General features: G+C 44.3%; 1 protein-coding gene across 1 annotated transcript; it reads right to left on the bottom strand.

The window, feature by feature from the left end:
• Positions 1-688: 688 nt before the first annotated feature.
• Positions 689-19,726, bottom strand: sult4a1 (sulfotransferase family 4A, member 1; the record flags this gene model as incomplete). The annotated part of the gene is made up of 7 exons (XM_079235828.1): positions 689-801; positions 8,399-8,537; positions 12,320-12,414; positions 12,554-12,680; positions 13,232-13,312; positions 14,339-14,469; positions 19,558-19,726. The coding sequence occupies 7 exons, from the start codon at positions 19,724-19,726 to the stop codon at positions 689-691; spliced, it is 855 nt and encodes a 284-aa protein (XP_079091954.1).
• Between the last annotated feature and the right edge of the window lie 497 nt (positions 19,727-20,223).

Raw genomic sequence — 20,223 nt, 5'->3', positions numbered from 1 at the left:
CCCAGCTGCTTTAAAATCGACACTTTCAAAAACTACAGCTTTTGTCCACAGGGACCGCCAAAATCAACACTAAACGAAACTTTCTCGTAGTAGTTTTAAATCACTATGGGTTTTTATTCATGTGAATTCTTGAACATATTTAATATAAAAATAATTAGCTTTCTAAATTAACCAAAAACCTTTTCCAACCTTTCCGCACTAACCTCCGCGGGCCCCCAGATGGTACTCTGGGGTACACCTTGGCCATCACTTGTGACTTTAAGTGTTTACAGTCAAAATATCTGCACGTAGCTTGAATCCCTGTTACAAACAGAATATTGTAGGAGATATGGAATATAAACGTTGACCAATATTTCAGCTTAGTATTGGTATTGGCCTTTAAAAACCGATATCGGTCGAACCCTGGTTAGTATATACACATATACACACGCAGCAGAGGGAGGTCGGGGTTGAGGGAGGCTTGGTTGAACTACTGATTGAGACATTTCAACAAATCCCGAATGAATCTGGAATCATTCTGATCACTTTTGTGACGCGTTGACTTGAAGTTGCATTGTGGGGAAAAAGTCTCGCTGTGTAATCCCGCTATCAGAATGTAACCATTAAACTTCAGACTGATATCGACCGGATGGAGACGTGTAGGAGCTTGTGTTTTTGTTTCTACTGGAGTGGATCAGTGGGGGGCTCCTCACAGGCAGAAGTCAAAGGTCAGGTCGGACTTGCCCATCTTCTGTCTGTAAATGGCGTCAAACTTCTCGTTCATGGACACCGTGAAGACGTCCTTCCACAGACCCGCGCGACCTGCAGAGAGGACACATGTCAAATAACACGTATGTGAAACTGGTCCAACAGCTAAGACGTGCGCGCTCATTTCTTCATCTTAGACAAAGCTGGAATACTCACAGGGCATCTGCCCCAAGGGCCCGAGTTAAATGGAGTTGTCCTTCTAATCGTTTCCTCTCTTGTATTCAGATTTTCATGAGATTCACTATACCACACGTTTCCTCACAAGCTTCTCCTATAGTTACATTATGCATTATTTTATTTGCTTGAGGGTAGCTTAAATTGATAAGAACGTAGGATATATAAAAGCACTGTTCTTCTGCCTGTGCCTTTTCAGTCATATTGTTTACTAACAGGCTACACGTATTGTATTGTGTTTGATGGCTGAATAAAAATATATATCCTAATACTAAGACTAATAATAATTAAAGGTCTTTTCAACAACGGGTTTATTCTTCATTTACAAGCAGAATGATGGAAGGTGAAAACCAGGTAAACTCTGATGGCTCTGACTCACCTGCTGATGAGTGAGACAGACCAGACTGACTGCTGTCCGCTGTGTGTTAAGCCTATTAGCACAGCAGACACCAGACTTCCATGCACTAAAAGAAAAATAATCAGATGGGGGAACTGAAAAGAAAAAACAACAGAAAACATAAGTAAAACATCCAAATCATAATAGGAATGGTGACATGAACCAAAGTGAATGAATAACCATGGGATGAACATAAACGACTCAAAGAGGGTTGAATCAAAGCAGACTGCTGGTTGAAATGATTCCTTATACGATCTACAGCTGAAAGCTATCAGTGGTGTTGATGCAACATGTAGCCACACAGTGGCGCTATAATCATCTCAAACCCTCACATCCATGTGCACGTTCTTGAAGATCACATGACCTATTTTGATATTTATGGAGGCCTAAAATGTTGAATATTAAAAACATATTTTTAAAAAAGACATTATTAAAAAAAATAATCATTATATTGGTAGCTTTTTCGGATTGTATTGGATCACCACCATTTCCATTTTATTCTCAATTGTTGTTTATTTCACAATAACACTTTTAATTCCACTTACGTGGTTTTATTTCCTAATTTCCTTTTTTATGACAGTGGTGTTGTCAAAGTCCGCTCACTTATCAGCCCGTGGCACACGCCCTGGGCCTCTGAAGGCAGATTCATACTTCCTGACCTCCAGTCAGCAAACGCACCAACTGCATGCTCGGTTTCCTTCAGCTCTACAGTCTGCTGGAGGCGTTATGCGCCTTGAGAGCCGAGAGGAGGAAGACGAAGACAAAGTGGATGCTAGTTTTGAAGAGAGAGAGTGAGGAGATCGACCATTTACCCACATTTATATAATCCCGTCTTTACAGTAACACAAAGACAGCCAAATGATGATGAACCCCTGGCAAACCACATGATGGTGATGGTGCATTACCGCTCCCGCTGGGAATGGAGTGTGGATTGGAAAACTTTGTGAAATGGAACCGCATCCCCATCCGCATTGGTTTGACTGAAACAAGTCCACGGAAAGAGAGTCCGAGGCTCTCCTGTAACTAGACCTTGTTGTCATTAAAGCACCATTAATCAAATAAAGATGATCTCCTATTCTTTCTGCTGTTGCCTCTCTAGATCTTAGCTCAACATTGAGCATGAATTGAGAGTGGCCGTATCAAGCCTGGAAAAAAAAATTGTAGAGGAAATCAGCTCATTACAGCTAATACTGATAAAACGTGATGGCTCACATATATCACTCACTTTGTTTTGTAAAAAAAATTGCTTTTTTTTGTTCTAACAAATGGATTGCAACTTTGTATTTGTTTTTGTCTGATGGAGAAATCTGGTTTTCTTTATTCTATTATTTATAAAAGCACAGATGGAGGAGTCACAAAATGTTGTTATTCCAATAAAAATCCAGCATGGACCATTTTGTTACAGTTTATTGCGGCATGAACCTTTTTCTTCCTCCAAAGTGCGGCGTGACAGAAACAGTTTGAGAACCACTGATTGAAGGTGTTATATAACACGATCAATAAGGGGTTAAAGTGTGTTGGAGCCTATATTGACGATGATGTGATGTGTAAATAGACTCATATAGAACTGCTTCTGAAAGCCACCTGCTCAGCTCAGGCTGGGGGTTAAAGTCCTGACTTGAAATCGTCTGACACATAAATAACATTCCAGCTGGGATCAAAAGGGGAAATAATATTGTGAAACTGGTTTCCAGACTCTCCAGTCCCTGTCCGTCTAATCCTTATGTCATTATAATCTCTGCACAGTATGTATGGCCCAATCCCAAACCCTAAACCCTAAACCCTGAACCCTCAGGGACTTGTGACGTCACCTCTCAGTGGTTAGTGTGAAAGGCGGTGAGGGCTTGATGGTGTGAATATGAATGGGACAGCACAATGTTGTGTACAATTGTGTATCTATTTTATACTTTTTATTCACTGATTTGAACATCTTCCTCACGAGACAAGAGTCATTTTAAATATTTACTTGTTTTTGTCAAAACGAAATGTTTGATGAATGTAAAATAAATATTACATAATTTCTGCTTGCATTCCTCTGATTTCATGTGTTTTTATGTTCCATCTTTAATCCGTAATGTTGTAGTGAAAAGGTATCAGTGCTTCCATTGGGAACTGCGTGTTTAACGTCACCTTGCTATGAACTGTGAGTAATTCCCTTGAGCAAAGTCAGCATCTAATGCTGACTTAGGGAAAGGGTTCATAAAGGGTCAACATGTCTGCCAGAGACTCAAGCACTCCACGGTGTGACAGCGGGACAGAACCAAACCCTCACGGACTTCACGGGAGCCTCAAAGCCCGTGAGTCCTTAAGGGTGGAGGTGGGGTTGAGCCTTTCTGACCCACACTGCACTGCAGGTCGACGACCTCACTCCCATTCTCCATCTCACGGAGCCCCGTGGCCGTGGGTTTAGTTGAGACAATGTTTAGAAGCAGTTAGTGATTTCCAGAGGAAGTCCCTTGGAAAAAACAACTCAATTTAGGTCAATTCATATTGATCCTCCGTAGGTATTGGTTTGTTTGCTTGTAGACCAGATTGATGCCTGTTCATGATTAGAAGACTCTTGGTTATGCTCTGTAATGATTACGAGTTGATTCATTCAAAGAGACTTAACATGTCAGACATGAAGCTGCTGACAGGTGAGGCGTCGTGTCTACAGACGGAACAGTTCATGCAAGACGCTCTCCACGAGTACGACGGTGACCCACTCACATTTATGGAGGAACCGTTTCTGGGAAAGAGAAAGTAGGATACGATCGTTTATAGTGGCAAAATGGCTGAAATTCATAATTGTGTGTTCAGGGACTATTTCTTAGAGCTCTAAGTGTGTTCTGTGGATTGAACAGACAAACTGTTTTTGAAGGACAAGTTGCTGTTGTTCTTTGCTGTGATCACAACAAAGGAAGTTAATTTCCCCTCCACTGTTTTGAGGAAGAGACCGGTGTCTCAGAGAAAAGTGTCCCAAAAAGAAGACACATTCAACCCAGACTGCACGGGTAGATGCCACGAGAGGAGCTTTACAGCAGATTCCCAAACAAAAGAACATGTGGATTATTTGTGATTTATTTGTTCCCTGCTGCTCATGAGGTCATCCTAATGGAGGGGGGGAACTACACGGATGCTTTCTCTCCTCTCCTCGTCCTCTGAATAGGAATTGCATTCGTTGCACTTATTGCATTGGATTTGAAGCAGACTGTAACTTGTGCTTTCCTCGCGCTGTTTATTGTTTTCTGCATTTGTGTCTTTTCCGTTCTGCCAAATGGATTCATTGTATGTGAGTCCAGAGTAGTCGGCTGGATTTGAAACACATTTCTCTGCACACTCACAATCAGGGTCAGACTGGGGAAATGATGACACTAATCTCTGTCGGGCCAATCGCTACAATTTCACAACACACCACGTGTAAATAACCCTAACCCTAACTATATCTTTCTGTTTACTGTGAAAATAACTAACACATCCTTAGTTTTTACACACAATAACTGCTTCAGAAAACACTATGACTCCATTATCTTTGAAATGTTTGTATTATACTGTTTCCATCTGCCTTCCTACAGGGCATGACGACGATTTGTAATCTATTGCTTCTTTTTTAAAACAAAGATTGAACTCAGTAAAAGTAGTGTGCTGGTGAATGTATTTGTAACGCTGCATATTGTGCTGGTGACCCATCACACATGGGGACAGGCAGACAGACGATTAAAAGTGCACTCTAGCTAACTTCTCTCTTGTCCCGAAGAGGTCTGTTAGAACAGTTGTCCTCAGGGGCTCTGGAGGAGCTTTGTCAAGTCTGACAAAATAACCCTGATGATGTTGTGGTGGAAATAAAGTGCTTTATCCTTAAATGTGTAGCTGAACTCTGAAAGACCCAGTCTAATCGTGTGAAGCAATAACTGGTGGATTTCGGTCTCTGGGTCAGACCTCCGAACCATCTGTGGTGACGAGCTCTGTCCATTCAATTGAATTATTCCAAGTTTCTGTCTAATAAATGCTTTAAAGACATTTAAGTGTTTCACATTGCAATTGTTTTCTCTAAAGGAGATTGATGAGGTTAATTAATTTCCATGACAGATGTCATCAGCTCGGGCATTGAGAGTGGTGGCTGTGAGGATGTGAGGCTGGGCGGGTCAAACAAACACAGGACTTTTACCCAGGAGACTGCTGTCCATGTCCTGGGAGAATCGCAGTCAAACTTAAGCACCACGTACTTCTGTTGCATAAGTAAACGTAAACATTTTGTAAACCTACATTTAAAGTTTATGAATTTGGAAACAGCCTGAATGACATGATCAAAGCTGACATAGAGGGACACAGTTTAAAGTCTAGAGCAGGGGTGGGCAAACTTTTTGGCTCAGGGGCCACATTGAATAAAAGAATTTGACAGACGGGCCGGGCCAGTATCAGATGGATGGAGAGTGTTTGTGTGAACCTGTCACGGGAGGACAATGTTGCGGACCCAAATGCAGACCACATGAGAGTATGAGTATCTGGTAAAACAGATTATTGGAGCCAAAGGGAAGGTGGGGAGCCTGACTCTCCTTCAGAGAAAGGCTTGCTGACTTTTGCTCATTTGAATGCTAGCAAAAAACTTGCCTTGGTGCTTGATTCTTGTATAGCAGTTTGGGGGAGAAAAATATTTTGCTGACTCTTTAAATTGGCTGCCAACCTCTTAGCAGTAGCCGCCCGTTCTGTCGTTGACCGTTGGCTAGCATAGTTAGCATGCTTGGCGGAAAAGTGGCGGCTAATATTGTATTCTTTGAATACTGCAATGGTTTCTTGGCAAATAAGACATACTGCCTCTGATCGTACTTCGGTGAAAAAATACTTAGCAGTCCACTCATTAAAGACTCTGCTGTAACGCCTCTCTGTTCCCGACTTGATTTTCCCAAAGCACGATGACCACAACAGACCAGCGTTGATGTTTCTTCATGCTTATTTATTGCACAGTGCTCTTTTAGCCTTTTCGTGTGTGTGTTCTTCTGCAGCAGAGCCGTGTGCGCAGCAGAAGGCATTACAGCGGTCTTTCTGCTGCAGCAGAACACACACACGAAAAGCCTAAAAGAGCGCTGTGCAATAAATAAGCATGAAGAAACATCAACGCTGGTCTTGGGAACGGAGAAGCGCTACAGCGGTCTTTACTATAACTTTTTTTTTTTTTATGTTATAATAATTATAATACTCGGCGGGCCGTAGTTTGCCCACCTCTGGTCTAGAGGCTGTTGTTAAACTGGGAGAAAGAGAGCTCTGTCTTTCCACAGACGCATGCCTGGAAAGTAAAACTCTAATGTAATTGACATAAATGGTGTGTGAGTCTATTGTTCTATTGTGTTGTATTCTGAGTATCATTAAAAACCTTCACATCAAAATGTCTTCTTGCCCTAATTGGGCAAAACAACACAGCGGAACTCCATTAAAGTCTGTTTACAGGCCTTGGAAAGTACCACTACATGTTTACAAAATAAAACATGAAATACACTTGAACAAAACCTTCACACGTGTTGCTGGACGAGGAGAACGTTTTTCGTAAGATAGTACGAGATACGTTGGTGTCGCACATCCACGCGACAGATAGGAAGTAGCCTACGACTCTGATGAAAATTCTGTCCTGAAGAACCGGTACTAATTCAATGAGGTGCAGCACCGCCTTTAATGGCAGGTGTACCGTTACCTTTCTCATGGCGGTGTCCCCTGCAAAACTATTCACAGTGTGACTTTTACATGATAAACCTCTTATGAGCTAAGGAAACGAAGCAGTTATGCTTCTTCTAAGTAGTGTATGTAGTACCTAAAAGTATCGCATTCAAAAACTAAGATGTTGCTTCCATGTATTTATTAGTGGAGGACTCATAGAGGCGGAGAGTCAGGATATGCTGGTTTCATTATCTGCAGACTATTTTGCAGATATTTTTTAAATAAATCTATAAACGTATTTCTGCTCCTTAAGGCCTGAAACTCTTTTTTGTAACACTTGTTTTGCACTCTGCATATTGTACTGACTTCCTGAGGACAAATAAGAAACATCTATCTGTGAGGCGTAACCCCAGTGGAGATTTCATCCAGTCTTCCAGGAATTGCATTTGTTGCACTTATGCATTCATGAAAATTTGAAGCGGACTATAACTTTAGTTTATCTTGTACTGTTTATTGTTTGCTGTATTTGTGTCTTTTCTGTTCTGCCAAATGGATTCATTGTAGTCGGCTGGATTCGAAACATATCATTTGACATCCATTTCCTCCACACACTCACAATCAGGGTCAGACTGGGGAAATGAACTACTTTCATAGTAAAACGTACTAAATATGAGGAGTAACCTTTCGTAGGATACTATAGGAACCGCAGTGTGAGGATACGTTGTCCTGACAGTATGTGGGGTTTCTTCAGTCTGCATGCTCTGTATATATGTATGAGTCTAATAATGTTTACATCGTAGTTTCTTGTCAGCTCCGTGTGTGCCTTGTGTGCCTTGTGTGTCGGTATCAGACGGCGAGTGGCGTGACAAGCGGCGGTATTGGACCCTCTGGGAACAAATGCCTGGTTACCCAAAATAAACGTTTTCAGAACTTTCAGAATTAAAATTCTATCATTCTCGAATTACTTTCAATAATGCTTATTTTTTTTATTGTTCATTCAATGTCTATCTTAATTTGTTTTTGCATTTCTTGTATGAAAGCAAATAACATTTATCATTATTTAGTCTCCCAATGTTGTGAAAGAGAAAAATCTATATTGCTGGAGTACCACTTTAATCCAGCTGAAAGAAACTAGAGATCCTTTAACTTGTTTCTCTATAACTCAGGCCGATTTATTTGGTGTTTGGCAAACAATACTTTGGGATCTTGAAAAGAATGAAGAACCTGATTGACTTTGAAATGTCCTTAGAAGATGGTGTTGTGATGAAAAACACTACACTGAACAACAAGCTTAACAGAACTAAGAAGAAGAACGTCAGATGCAGTGAAAGTGTAATAAAAATAGTGTGAAGACACATTTGGTGGATCATCTCGTCGGCTGCAACAAAAGCCCTTTCAGGCCTCTCGAGTTGGAGCTCAGAGAAAGGAAGTGAAGTGTCTCCTCTCACTCACCCCTGCAGACGGACAGCGCCTCTGAGTTGCTGCACTGCTCGATGAGCTGGTTGCAGCTCTCCACCAGGCCCTCCAGCTGGGCCTTGTCGCAGGAAACACCCAGGAACCGGGCTAACTGTTCCACCAGCGCCCCGGGATCCTGGAATGACCGGAGCAGCAGGGGGGAGGTTATTGAGAAAAAGAAATATGAGCAAGTCAATGAAAGCAATATTCGCACGCTAATATAGAGAAAACTGCCTCCCTCATGCATTCTTGAATAACAACCAGGCCGTGATGCTGTTTCCCCAAACAGCATCCACCCACGGCTGTGGAGAACACACAGTTCCCTAGGCTTACGCAATCTATGTGGAACAGAGGTGAGACACACTGACTGGAGACATGCGATAGCTGTGAGGACTAAATGTACAGCTCTGTGTGGGCAATGCGTCGTATAGGAACAGTTACACGAGTCTATTCGTTTACAGCCCTAGCCTATGTAAACATGCACAGTGTTCAAAGGCAGGAAGAGTTTAATGACCTTAACTGTGACGGGAGACTACAATCCATTCTATGGGGTTTTATTGGCATGAAGGTTTCAAGGAACCCATCATAATAATTAAGATGTACTTGAAATGTGTTTTTTTATTTTGGTTATTCATAGTTCAACAAGTTCATCTTTATTTCTAGTTCATCTTTATCTCAGTGATAGTGTCCAAATGAGCATAGAATATCACTGGTATGTAAAAACTACACGGATATAAATGTTAATCAAAATCTTATTTCCTTTTGCTCATAATAAAACAAGTAAACAACTCAAATGTTGACAGTCAGGTTCATTCTCCATCCATTGTGTGCGGTCCCTTTAAGAGTCAGGATTTGGGAGTGACGCGGATATGAAAGCTTTATCCGTCTTTCCTTTACAAGCAGGAAAATGTCATATTTGTGTTGTCAAATTTCACGATGACCCTGAAATTCTGTCTCTTGTGTTATCATATACTGAATGCAAGCAAAACTACAGAGCAAAAATCACACTCTGAAACAATGTATATCCGCGACCCCAAATGGGCCCCAAAAAAATGTGCCGCGCTCAAACATACCACTACCCTTTCTTTGAATCCTAAAACGCCCCTGGTGACTACTCCAGATAATGTGAAAAGGACCGGCAGGCAAATATTGATTTGGTACATTATGTTCTGTCTCTGTTTTCAGGATACACAAGTCTGCCACGTTGTGCCAAAAGAGTGATGAACTGAGAGATAAAGCAGGTTACGGCTGTGGAAAATTATGGGGACAGATGTGTGTATATACACAGTATAAAAAAACCCTGTAGGGGGGTCCAGATCTCAAATGATCTTGACGTTTAACTCCAACGTGTGCTCTCGGTAAGATAAATGCAGAGTTGGCAGATTTGTGTGTTTTCTTTGGGGCCCGGTCGGGCTCAGCCCGAAGAAACAACATGGAGCAGCAGTCACCCCGGGGACCCACCACCCGCGGGGAGAATTATCGGGGTCGGGTGCTATGCAGACCGGGCGGCGGGCCAGGCAGGAGACCTGGGCGAGCCGATCGCCGGCAGCATAGACTAGCTCTAGGGACGTGGAACGTCACCTCGCTAGCGGGGAAAGAGCCGGAGCTGGTGCAGGAGGTGGAGCGGTACCAGCTAGATTTAGTTGGGCTCACCTCCACGCACAGCATGGGCTCTGCAACCAAGCTCCTGGAGAAGGGTTGGACTTTGTCCTTTTCTGGAGTTGCCCAGGGTGAGAGGCGCCGGGCGGGAGAGGGGATACTCACGAGCCCCCGGCTGAGCGCCGCTATGTTGGAGTTTTCCCCGGAGAACGAGAGGGTCGCCTCCCTGCGCCTACGGGTTGCAGGGAGTAAAGCTCTGACTGTTGTTTGTGCTTATGCACCGAACAGCAGTTCGGAGTATCCGGCCTTCTTGGAGTCGGTGGGAGGGGTCCTGGAAAGGGCGCCGCCTGCCGACTCCATAGTTCTCCTGGGAGACTTCAACGCTCACGTGGGCAATGACAGAGAAACCTGGCGGGGCGTGATTGGGAGGAACGGCTTGCCCGATCTGAACCCGAATGGTGTTTTGTTGTTGGACTTCTGTGCTAGCCACAGTTTGTCCAGAACGAACACCATGTTCGAGCATAAGGTGGCTCATAAGTGTACCTGGTACCAGAACACCTTAGGCCGGAGATCAATGATCGCCTTTGTAGTTGTATCATCTGATCTGCGGCCGTATGTCTTGGACACTCGGGTTAAGAGAGGAGCAGAGCTGTCAACTAATCACCACCTGGTGGTGAGTTGGATCAGATGGCGGGGGAGTCGGCGAGAAAGACCTGGCAAGCCCAAACGTGTAGTGAGGGTGAACTGGGAACGTCTGGCGGAGGATCCTGTCCGGGAGGTCTTCAACTCCCACCTCCGGAAGAACTTCTCACAAATCCCGAGGGAGGCTGGGGACATGGAACCCGAGTGGACCATGTTCAAAGCCTCTATTGTGGACGCGGCTGCTCGGAGCTGTGGCCGGAAGGTCATCGGTGCCTGTCGCGGCGGCAACCCGAGAACCCGGTGGTGGACACCGGGGGTGAGGGAAGCCGTCAAACTGAAGAAGGAGGCCTTTCGGGCCTGGCTGGTCCAGGGGTCTCCTGAAGCAGCTGACGGGTACCGGCAGGCCAGAAGGGCTGCAGCTGCGATGGTCACGGATGCTAAAACTCGGGCATGGGAGGATTTCGGGGAGGCCATGGAGAAGGACTTTTGGTTGGCCTCAAGGAAGTTCTGGCAAACCATCCGACGGCTCAGGAAGGGAAAGCAGGGGCTACCCCAGGCTGTTCTCAGCGGGGGGGGGGAACTGCTGACCCAGACTGGGGACATCGTCGGGCGGTGGAAAGAGCACTTTGAGGAACTCCTAAACCCGGCCAACATGTCCCCCGGAGAGGGGGCAGCGCCGGAAGACTTGAAGACTTGGTGAAGAGGGAGCTGAGCCGGAAGGCAAAGCTCTCCATTTACTGGTCGGTCTATGTTCCAACCCTCACCTATGGTCACGAACTCTGGGTCGTGACCGAAAGAACGAGATCTCGGATACAAGCGGCCAAAATGAGCTTCCTCTTCAGGGTGGCCGGGCTCACCCTTAGAGATAGGGTAAGGAGCTCGGACATCAGGGGGGAGCTTGGAGTCGAGTCGCTGCTCCTTCGTGTCGAAAGGAGTCAGCTTAGGTGGTTCGGGCATCTAGTCAGGATGCCTCCTGGACGCCTCCCATTAGAGGTTTTCCAGGCACGCCCAACTGGTAGGAGACCCCGGGAAAGACCGAGGACACGCTGGAGGGATTATATCTCCCGGCTGGCCTTAGACCGCCTCGGGATCCCCCAGAATGAGCTGGAAAGTGTTGCGGGTGAGAGGGAAGCCTGGGTCGGCCTGCTGAACCTGCTGCCACCGCGACCCGACCCCGGATAAGCGGCTGATAATGGATGGATGGGTGTGTTTTCTTAAAAGACATTGCATATTTTGACAAAGAGTGAAAGAGCGAGATATGGGGGAAACCGACCCAATGTCTTAGCGGTGGGGAATGACAGAGGTTTCTATTTAATATTTAATCGTTTCAAATATTGAATACTACTCAAATCTGACCGGATTTTATAATCAAGGCCCTTCCGCTTTGAAACTCTTGTCTGAGGGTCTCAAGTTTGGAGAATTAGTTCAACTGACTTCTCATCACCTATTGTATTGAAGGGCTTCTACTGAATCCTCTCCTTTATAAATACATGTTCAAAGGTAACTACTTCCCACAGTCACATACTCATACAGCAGCAGCTCCACTGGAGAAGTCTACTGTCCTTGAAAAGACACAAAGAGTCAGAGGACTCTGATCCTCTCAGGCCATTCTGCTGACCTGCTGTTACATGATGTCAGAGGAAGAGCAAGCACACAAAGAGGCAATGAAGACCTTACCTTGTACATGTCTTCATATTTCAAGAAGAGAACATTAGAGTCCATACGATGTTCCCAAAATTCCTGAACATGTTCAAACCAGGAACCATATCCCACTTTGAGAGCAAGAGAGAGAGAGAGACACACAGAGCAGCTGGATGAACTGACAGTAGTCTGGAGACAGAACAGTACAAGGGTTCACTGACTTGACGGGGTCATGGGGTCACAGGGTCACGGGGGTCCCAGTCCACTTACGCTTGTCATTCATGAAGCGCCGACAGAACTCCTGGAAGGTTCCCCGGTAGCTCATGGTCCTGAGAGAGCGGTGGAACTGGTAGTAGGACACCACCAGGTCCTTTGGGTTACGAGCCATGTAGATCACCTGGAGGAGAACCACCGCAAGTACAGCCAGGCGGAAGTGTGGTGATCAGGTTTTATTTTTATTTAAGTGTTTATTGAACTTTTTGATAATTGAAAAAGGATTTTTGCTTTGTTTTGTTCGTCGTACAACCTGCTTTATTGATCTTAAATGAATAAATATATATATATAATTAAGAAATGGACTGTATACAAAAACTAATAAAGAATACATACAAAATGTAATATACTAATTAAATATTATATCAAATGTAAAAATACATATGAAACCTTTAGGAACACTGAGGTTTTGCATTAAATACAGCTTTCTAATTTCAATATCTCATTTAATTGTTCTACTTATTGTTTATTGTTTATTGATCCCAATGCATTAGCGCTACTTCAGCTTTCTGCCTGAACTAATCTGATGCTATTAAATGTAATACGAGTCAAAGAAAGATTTGTTTTAATACCTGACACCAACCTCAAAATATAGCTAATAAATCTGACAGCGTCTTAATTAGCATGTTATTGTGCGTGTGCGTGTGCGTGTGCGTGTGCGGTGCTGCCGCTGACCTTGGCCTCTCCGTGGTTCATGGCGGTGGGCAGGAATCGATAGGGAAGATGGCTTTTGATCAGACGAGGGGACGTCAGCTCCTGTGGGCACACAAAGGGGTTTTTCCCTTTAATCTGTAATCTGTCTCTTATCAGTCCTGCAGGTGTGTCTTATCTCATCTGCTGAAAAAAAGTCACACACTGTACACAAAATCTGGAGCTCCGGCGCTTGTAAAATGTGGTAAACCTTTTCGCTGGAGGAACATGCTCATAGGTGGATTTTGTGTTTCTGATTCAACAATATCACATACACATCCGTTACACTTATATTGACGCACAAAACACAACTAAAATATGATTTGACCGTTGTACTACTGGGCTCTGTGGGAAGGAGGTGCACTGTGGAATTTCAAAATAAAGGCGCATCTTTAAAACGATCATGTTTTCACTTTGCATTCCATGAGTATTAAAGGTGCATTTGGTCTGGCAATAACATAAATGGAGCTTAAACCAATGTAGGAATATTGGTCACCTTGTTGAAGGCTTTTTGCTAAAAGGTATGAGACTTTAAAATGTGCTTTTCATCCACCTGTTTCAACACACATGTTCACCTCAAACAATAACAGGATCCTACATGTTGCCTACATTACATCTTTTCAAGCTCACACCATCAGGCTCTCTGCTATTACTTTGTATCCAGAGCCACATATGACGTTATACAACTGTCCCTGCCCCCATGCACTATGAGTCATTTGACCTTAAAGCGTAGAGACAGGATTAGTTGGCTTTTTACAAATATCAAGATCTTAAGATGGTATTTCAGAACTTAAGAGTTTAAGATCTGAGATGCGTAGACAACTTACAGAATAACAGAAGCTATTCAGAAAACACAGTCCTTGTGATTGCGAGCGAGACAGGCCTTGTTTTGATTGCGCCCGGTTTCAAATTGAGACCAGCGCCCGCTCCTGTTTCACTTCTAAACGAGGGGTTGTCATGATGCTGCCACACTCAGCAAAAGGCATTCACGCAACAATTTTGCCTGAAGCCCCACAGACCCAGAAACTCCTCTGCAGTCCTAAGAGGAGCGAAACCTCTGAGTGAACGCTCCCTTGGATCCAGCTGCAGTACCTGTATGATGTCCAGGCCAGGTTGGGGGTACTCTAAGACAGGCAGCTGCTCATCGATGTTCATAAGGCCGATCTCGTCTGGGTCTGCCCCCTGACTCACCAGATACACGATCTCCTGGAGCAGACTGGTTCCTAAGAGGAGAGGGGAGAGGGAGAGAATAGGGGAAGTGGTTGGACATGGGTGAGCTCAAAGCTGCCGTTGGTAAACATATATTTGTATTATATTTTCTAAAACTGTCACTAATTCTTGACATTAGTACATGACACAGACCATCCGTGATCTGCCTTCTTTTCGTGTTCATAATGGCATTTGCAAGATTCATTTTTGCGAGTAAGAAAACAATGTGCTATTTAACTAAAACCAACCTAACAGGAACTAGAATATGTTTCTCAAAACATTTAAAGAAAAGGCAATGCAGCAGTAGGATCTGTCTTTGTCTTGTTGTACAGTTGGATCAGAATTCACCAGCAGTGATTGACAGCTGCGTTAGAGACTTCTCGGCTCTGATTGGTTGTGGTTTTTCGGACACGGTGGAATCTTACAAACACCATCAGTAGCTCTGAGAGGAGGTAGAGGAACCAGATGTCTCCACAGAGTATCTGTCGTATGTACGACTGTCGGGATAAAGGGTCATTTTGATAAAAGTTAACAACTGCAGCTTTAATACAGATTTGACCGAATACAATCCAAACTAACTGTTGCAATGTAAACTAAAAGGGTTTTAACAAAATTCTTGGGATTACACAAGAATCAATTTTCCACGTATTCATAAACCAGGATGTATAGAGAGCGCAAAACTTCACACAACGCTGGTGAGGGGGAGGGAGGGGTCCAACAGACGGCTGTTTGTGCCTCATGTGAAAGAAGTTGATTTATTTGTCACATAACTGCATTACTTGAGTACCGTGGCTATCTTAGTGGTTTTGTTGGTTTTGTTGCCTAAACCTAACTTATTATTAGAATAAGCGTCATCTGTAGACTGAAGTTTATTTTGAAACCAAAACAAAACAACACCTGTTGCTGGACTTTTTCATAAGGTTTCATATGAATCGTTAGCAATTGCTTGTTTTCGACTCTGTTAACCTGTGCTTTCCCCAGCCTCCGTCTCACTGCTCCCCTTGGAACCTCCTGGTCTCAGCTTTGCCGACACACTCGACCGCCCGCTCCTGTTCAGCCCGCATAAGACGCCTATTCCCGATCCCTCACCATTTCCACCTCTGGTTCTGTTCAAATAAAGATAATATTGAACTGCTCCTGCTCCGTTATTCTTGCTCTTGGGTCCAGCCCCGCACAACCATGAGACATCAACTAAATACCAATCAATGGCTGGGTTAAAGCAGTGTTTCTCATCATAACAGCGTTTTTCATCCCTTGCATCCAGCACGCACGTTTTGGGAAAACAAAAAGGCAACAAAATGAAAGCTGGAGGCTGTTATCAGAACACCCATGTAAAACCTAAAAGACGCTGAGCAGAGTGCACAGCTTCGTATTTAACATTACCAGCTATTTTTTTGAATACGCTATCAACCTGAAAGCATGCCAATGTTCTGTAGAAAAGGGGTAAGAGTTCTTAGAGAAATATGGTGTGTGTGTGTCTGTGTGTGTGTGTGTGTGTGTGTGTGTGTGTGTGTGTGTGTGTGTGTGTGTGTGTGTGTGTGTGTGTGCGTGTGTGCGTGTGTGTATGCACGGCCTCAGGCTGGCCACATGCTGGCCATGAAACCAAATTAACATGCAAGAATGGTCAGTTTTCTGAAAAAGCTTCTCTCGCTCTAAAAGAAAACTTTTATTTCTCATTTGTACCCGTCACGATGTATTTTGCATTCATGAAAGGGTCCAGTTGTATGCCTTTGATACGGGCAAAACAGATTCACTGGAATTCTTGGTAGTGTTGAGACCCAGTGTCCTTGTTTATAGACAGAGGCAGCTTCTCATTTCTCAGACAACGCTGTCAGATGAAATGAGCTATCGCTAGCTAGCTGATGAAAGCTCAGGCTAGCTACAAACACACAGACTCCAGTTGGCTCCTTGGCACAGCTACGGGAGCAATTTGGGGTTAAGTGTCTTGATTCCTCCATGGTGAGGGCAGCGCGACCAGGTCATGTTTGTGCGCTGCGGCACATTAAATAGCCTAGAGTTTTTTTTCAGCGTGAGAAATACGATGTGTGGCGGGAGGGCGGGACTTAAGACCGAAATGCGTGACAGTCACGCTCAATGCGTGACACTTGAGAGCCCTGAAATGAGAACCCTGTAAAAGAGGGCGTAAATATGCATTTCCCAAGTGTTTTTATACATGTAGCTGTGATATCCTATCGTGCATATGTTTGATGTACCGTGTATTTCCTTAAAACACCTGCTGTGTAAGGCACATGTGTTTGTATATGCATTGTGGGGATTATAAAATGGCGACTCATGTACGTATCAGTCAGAGGTCGGAGGAAGAAGCTGGTGTTTGAAACATTACTCAGCAGTTAAAGCCCTCCTAACCTAACGGGAGCTACTGATTGTGTGGATTCAACTGATGTGATGAATCTCTGTGAGAGGCCAAGCTGCTGTGTGCTGCTCTTCATCAGAGGTGGAAGATCAAAAGAGAAAAACACTTCTGTTCTGATGAGACATTGAATCTCACCGTTGTGAAGTCTGGAGAGCACCGCCGTCTCTAAACGAGGGCGATGCAGAGACGGTGACAGTCAAAGTTAAAATAACAGCTCCCGTCTCCTCTGCGTCTGGCAGCAAGCATGATATTTGTACGATATCCAAAATATTCTTACCTCTCAAAATATAGGTAGGGACATATGTAAAGGTACAGCTTGCTCTCAGCAATGGCCCCTATTGTTTAAAGGGGCCATTTAGGGGCACATTCATAACATTGTGGATATTGTAAGAAACAGATTAATTAAGGAATGGTCCAAATTGATGCAGCAAATATTAAGATTCTCTGACTTGTAGTATACAAAGATCAAGCTGCCCGATTTTTGTATTTGTTAAAGGGACACTGTGTAACATTTAGCAGGATCTAGAGGCAGAAACATAATTTAATATCAATAAGTATGTTTCCTTCAGTGTGTAATCACCTGAAAACAAGACTTGTTGTGTTTCCGTTACCCCAAAAGGAGCCGTTCATATCTACATACGGAGCTGGTCCTCTCCACGGGCTGACCGTCGTGTTTCTACGGTAGCCCAGAATGGACAAACCAAACGCTGGCTCTGGAGAGGGGCCTTTTTGCGATTTCACATCAGATAACATTCTCCCACATGTAGCATACAGGACACGGTTCAGTTGGTTGCAATCCGCAACCTGATCTAGATGCTGCCAAATATGACGCGCTACACCTTTAAAGGTTCTTTATACGATATTCAGAGTATTAATATAGCAGTAAACAACTATTAGCTAGCTGTGTAGTAACGTCTACCTGAGCAGAGAATCCTTCTGTGTGTGTCGTTGTCCCAGCTTCTCTTTGCTTTGTTGACATAGCCACGCTGGCTTCACACGCTAATAGAGCGGTTGCAGGTCACCGTGGAAGCGTGGCGCCCTCCCTGCGGTTTCCCCTTAGGTAAACACTGTTAGGGCCGCTGACGTTGTTTGCGCTGTTAGCGTCGTTTGCTACTAGCCGCCGGCTCAGCCGTCACCATGTTGAGAGCCACGTGGAGGCAATAGATTGAAGTTAATCACATTTACATAATATGTGGGATTAGGGTGGGCAAAGAAATGAATGTGTGTCTTTGCAAAAGTGTAATTCGTGCAACAGCGAGACTGTTACAGGTTTTATTTGATTATTATTTAGAGAGAATTGTACCTTTATTGTAAACTAGTCATGACTGTTGGGAGGATGCAGCACAAATCTGTGCTTGCAGGGCAAAGCCTAAACAGGAAGCAGGATGGCCCGTTACACACGGGAGAGTTTGGCTCTAATGCCTCCTCAGTATCATGTAACAGAATGTGTACAGCAGTATGATGCAGCAACACGCTGAGGTGCACTCACCGACATCCACATAGCATGCATTCATGCAATTAAACCAACAAAGCATTATTCATTGTTGTGATAAAGTCTACACAGGATGCTTTCACTCAGTTATGAGGTCCCGGGACAGAGGAAGTCGGATGTGTACATATTGTAAAGCCCACTGAGGCAAATTTGTAATTTGTGATTTTGGGCTATACAAAATAAACTGAACTGAATTGAATATGCTGCTTTTTCTCGTTGTTCTTGGTCTGGTTTTCAGATATCAACAATTTGGTATTGTTACAACATAACTTTAATTATATTTAAACCAAAGGCCTGGTCCCACCAAAAATTACAATTGCAAATTTGTGAAAAAAAAACGTATTCAAATAGAATCGCTGCACAATTTTCCCTCTTCGTTAACTTTTTATTGAACAACAAAGAGTGTAAAAAAAAAAAGTGTAACAAAGAGAGAGCAGACAAAAAATGGGGAGAATGGGAGCTCTATTGTTGCTGACCAACACGAGCCAGCTAGCAAGTTAGCAATTAGCTCAACAGATGAATTGCACTAGACTTGGGGTGATCCGTTCGGGAAGCATCCTGGATAAATGTGTTTTGTAAAGGGAAAAAAGTTGGAGGAGAATGACATAATGTTGAGGGCATTGTATAGATTACAAAATTGTTAAATTGTGTTTTTTATGTTTATATACCATCAATTATGGTTTCCTCTTGATTGATTTCCCTGTTGCATTGATGACTGTCTTCTCTGCAGGCTAGGCTGCAGTACAGGTGTTCCTATGATGCTCAACCAGAACATAATCCATAATAAAACAATCGAAGCTCCCTCTGACTTTCGGCATGCACTGGCCGTGTGCTCCAGCTGCCCGCAGCCGTCACATGACCCGGGACCCACCCAGCGCACGGCGGACCCGGCCTGCAGCAGCGCTGCGCCACGACACACTGGATGTAAACACCAACTTCCATCCGCGTCATGTGGCGCGTGTGGTTATGGCTGAAGGCCAGCGTATACAGCGCGAGCTGATGCACTAGTTCTGCAGCAGGAAGGCAATACACACAGATGTATTAGAGAACTAAGACCCTCCCGGTGCTGTTCAGCATAATACACGGGCCTGATGTGCAACTTTAATGAGCCCGATGACTGATTGTTAATTGTGCTATTATTTACATTCATATCAAACTTTGATAATCACAAGAGCAGCATGCAGCACAGAGCGCCCTGAGATGTGGGAGAGCTCCGTGACGCAGAGGCTTGCTTACCTGACTTCGGGTAGGTGACGATCCATATGTCGCTACTTCTGAGGGAGAAGTTGGCGATCTCCTCCATCTTCCCTCTGCAGAAGGGCGGCAGCCGCACACCATCGTACTCGAAATATTTGCTCTCAAACTCGATCGGCGTGCTCGGCGTGTCTGCCTCGCTCTCGGCCATCCTCGGACACGGGCCGCCAGTGTAGGGGCGAGAAGACGCGCACACCAGCAGACGAGCGCGAGGCGGTCAGTCGATGACGGCGACGAGGCGGATGTTTTGAAACGCCGCTGCTGCGGATGCTGCGCGGCGGGCGGACGAGTGGACGCGCGGCCAATCGCTCTGGAGAGAAGTGATGTAATGCGCGCGAGCACGAGTCGCAGCATCAGGACCACTCTCGTCGCGAGGATGCGCGCGCGTGACTGCAGAGGCAGAGATTTACACGCTGCAGGAGAAAGAAATATATGACCACATGACAGCTGTAATCCTAATATTACGCAATGAACACACATATGTTACATACATCATGTAGGTCTGATATTATATGGCCCTTAGCATTGGGTCTTAAAGGCATTTACACAGTGATGTGAGTGTTTTACAGGGTTCATTGTGTGTAGTTTTTGTAATAGAAACTCAACAATACATACATAGAATACTTCATATATATAATCAACAAGTAA

The sequence above is a fragment of the Taurulus bubalis genome (assembly GCF_910589615.1).
Source record: "Taurulus bubalis genome assembly, chromosome: 20".
Classification (NCBI taxonomy): domain Eukaryota; kingdom Metazoa; phylum Chordata; class Actinopteri; order Perciformes; family Cottidae; genus Taurulus; species Taurulus bubalis.
Note: the sequence above shows the minus strand (reverse complement) of the source record. Positions and strands in the feature narration are given on the sequence as shown.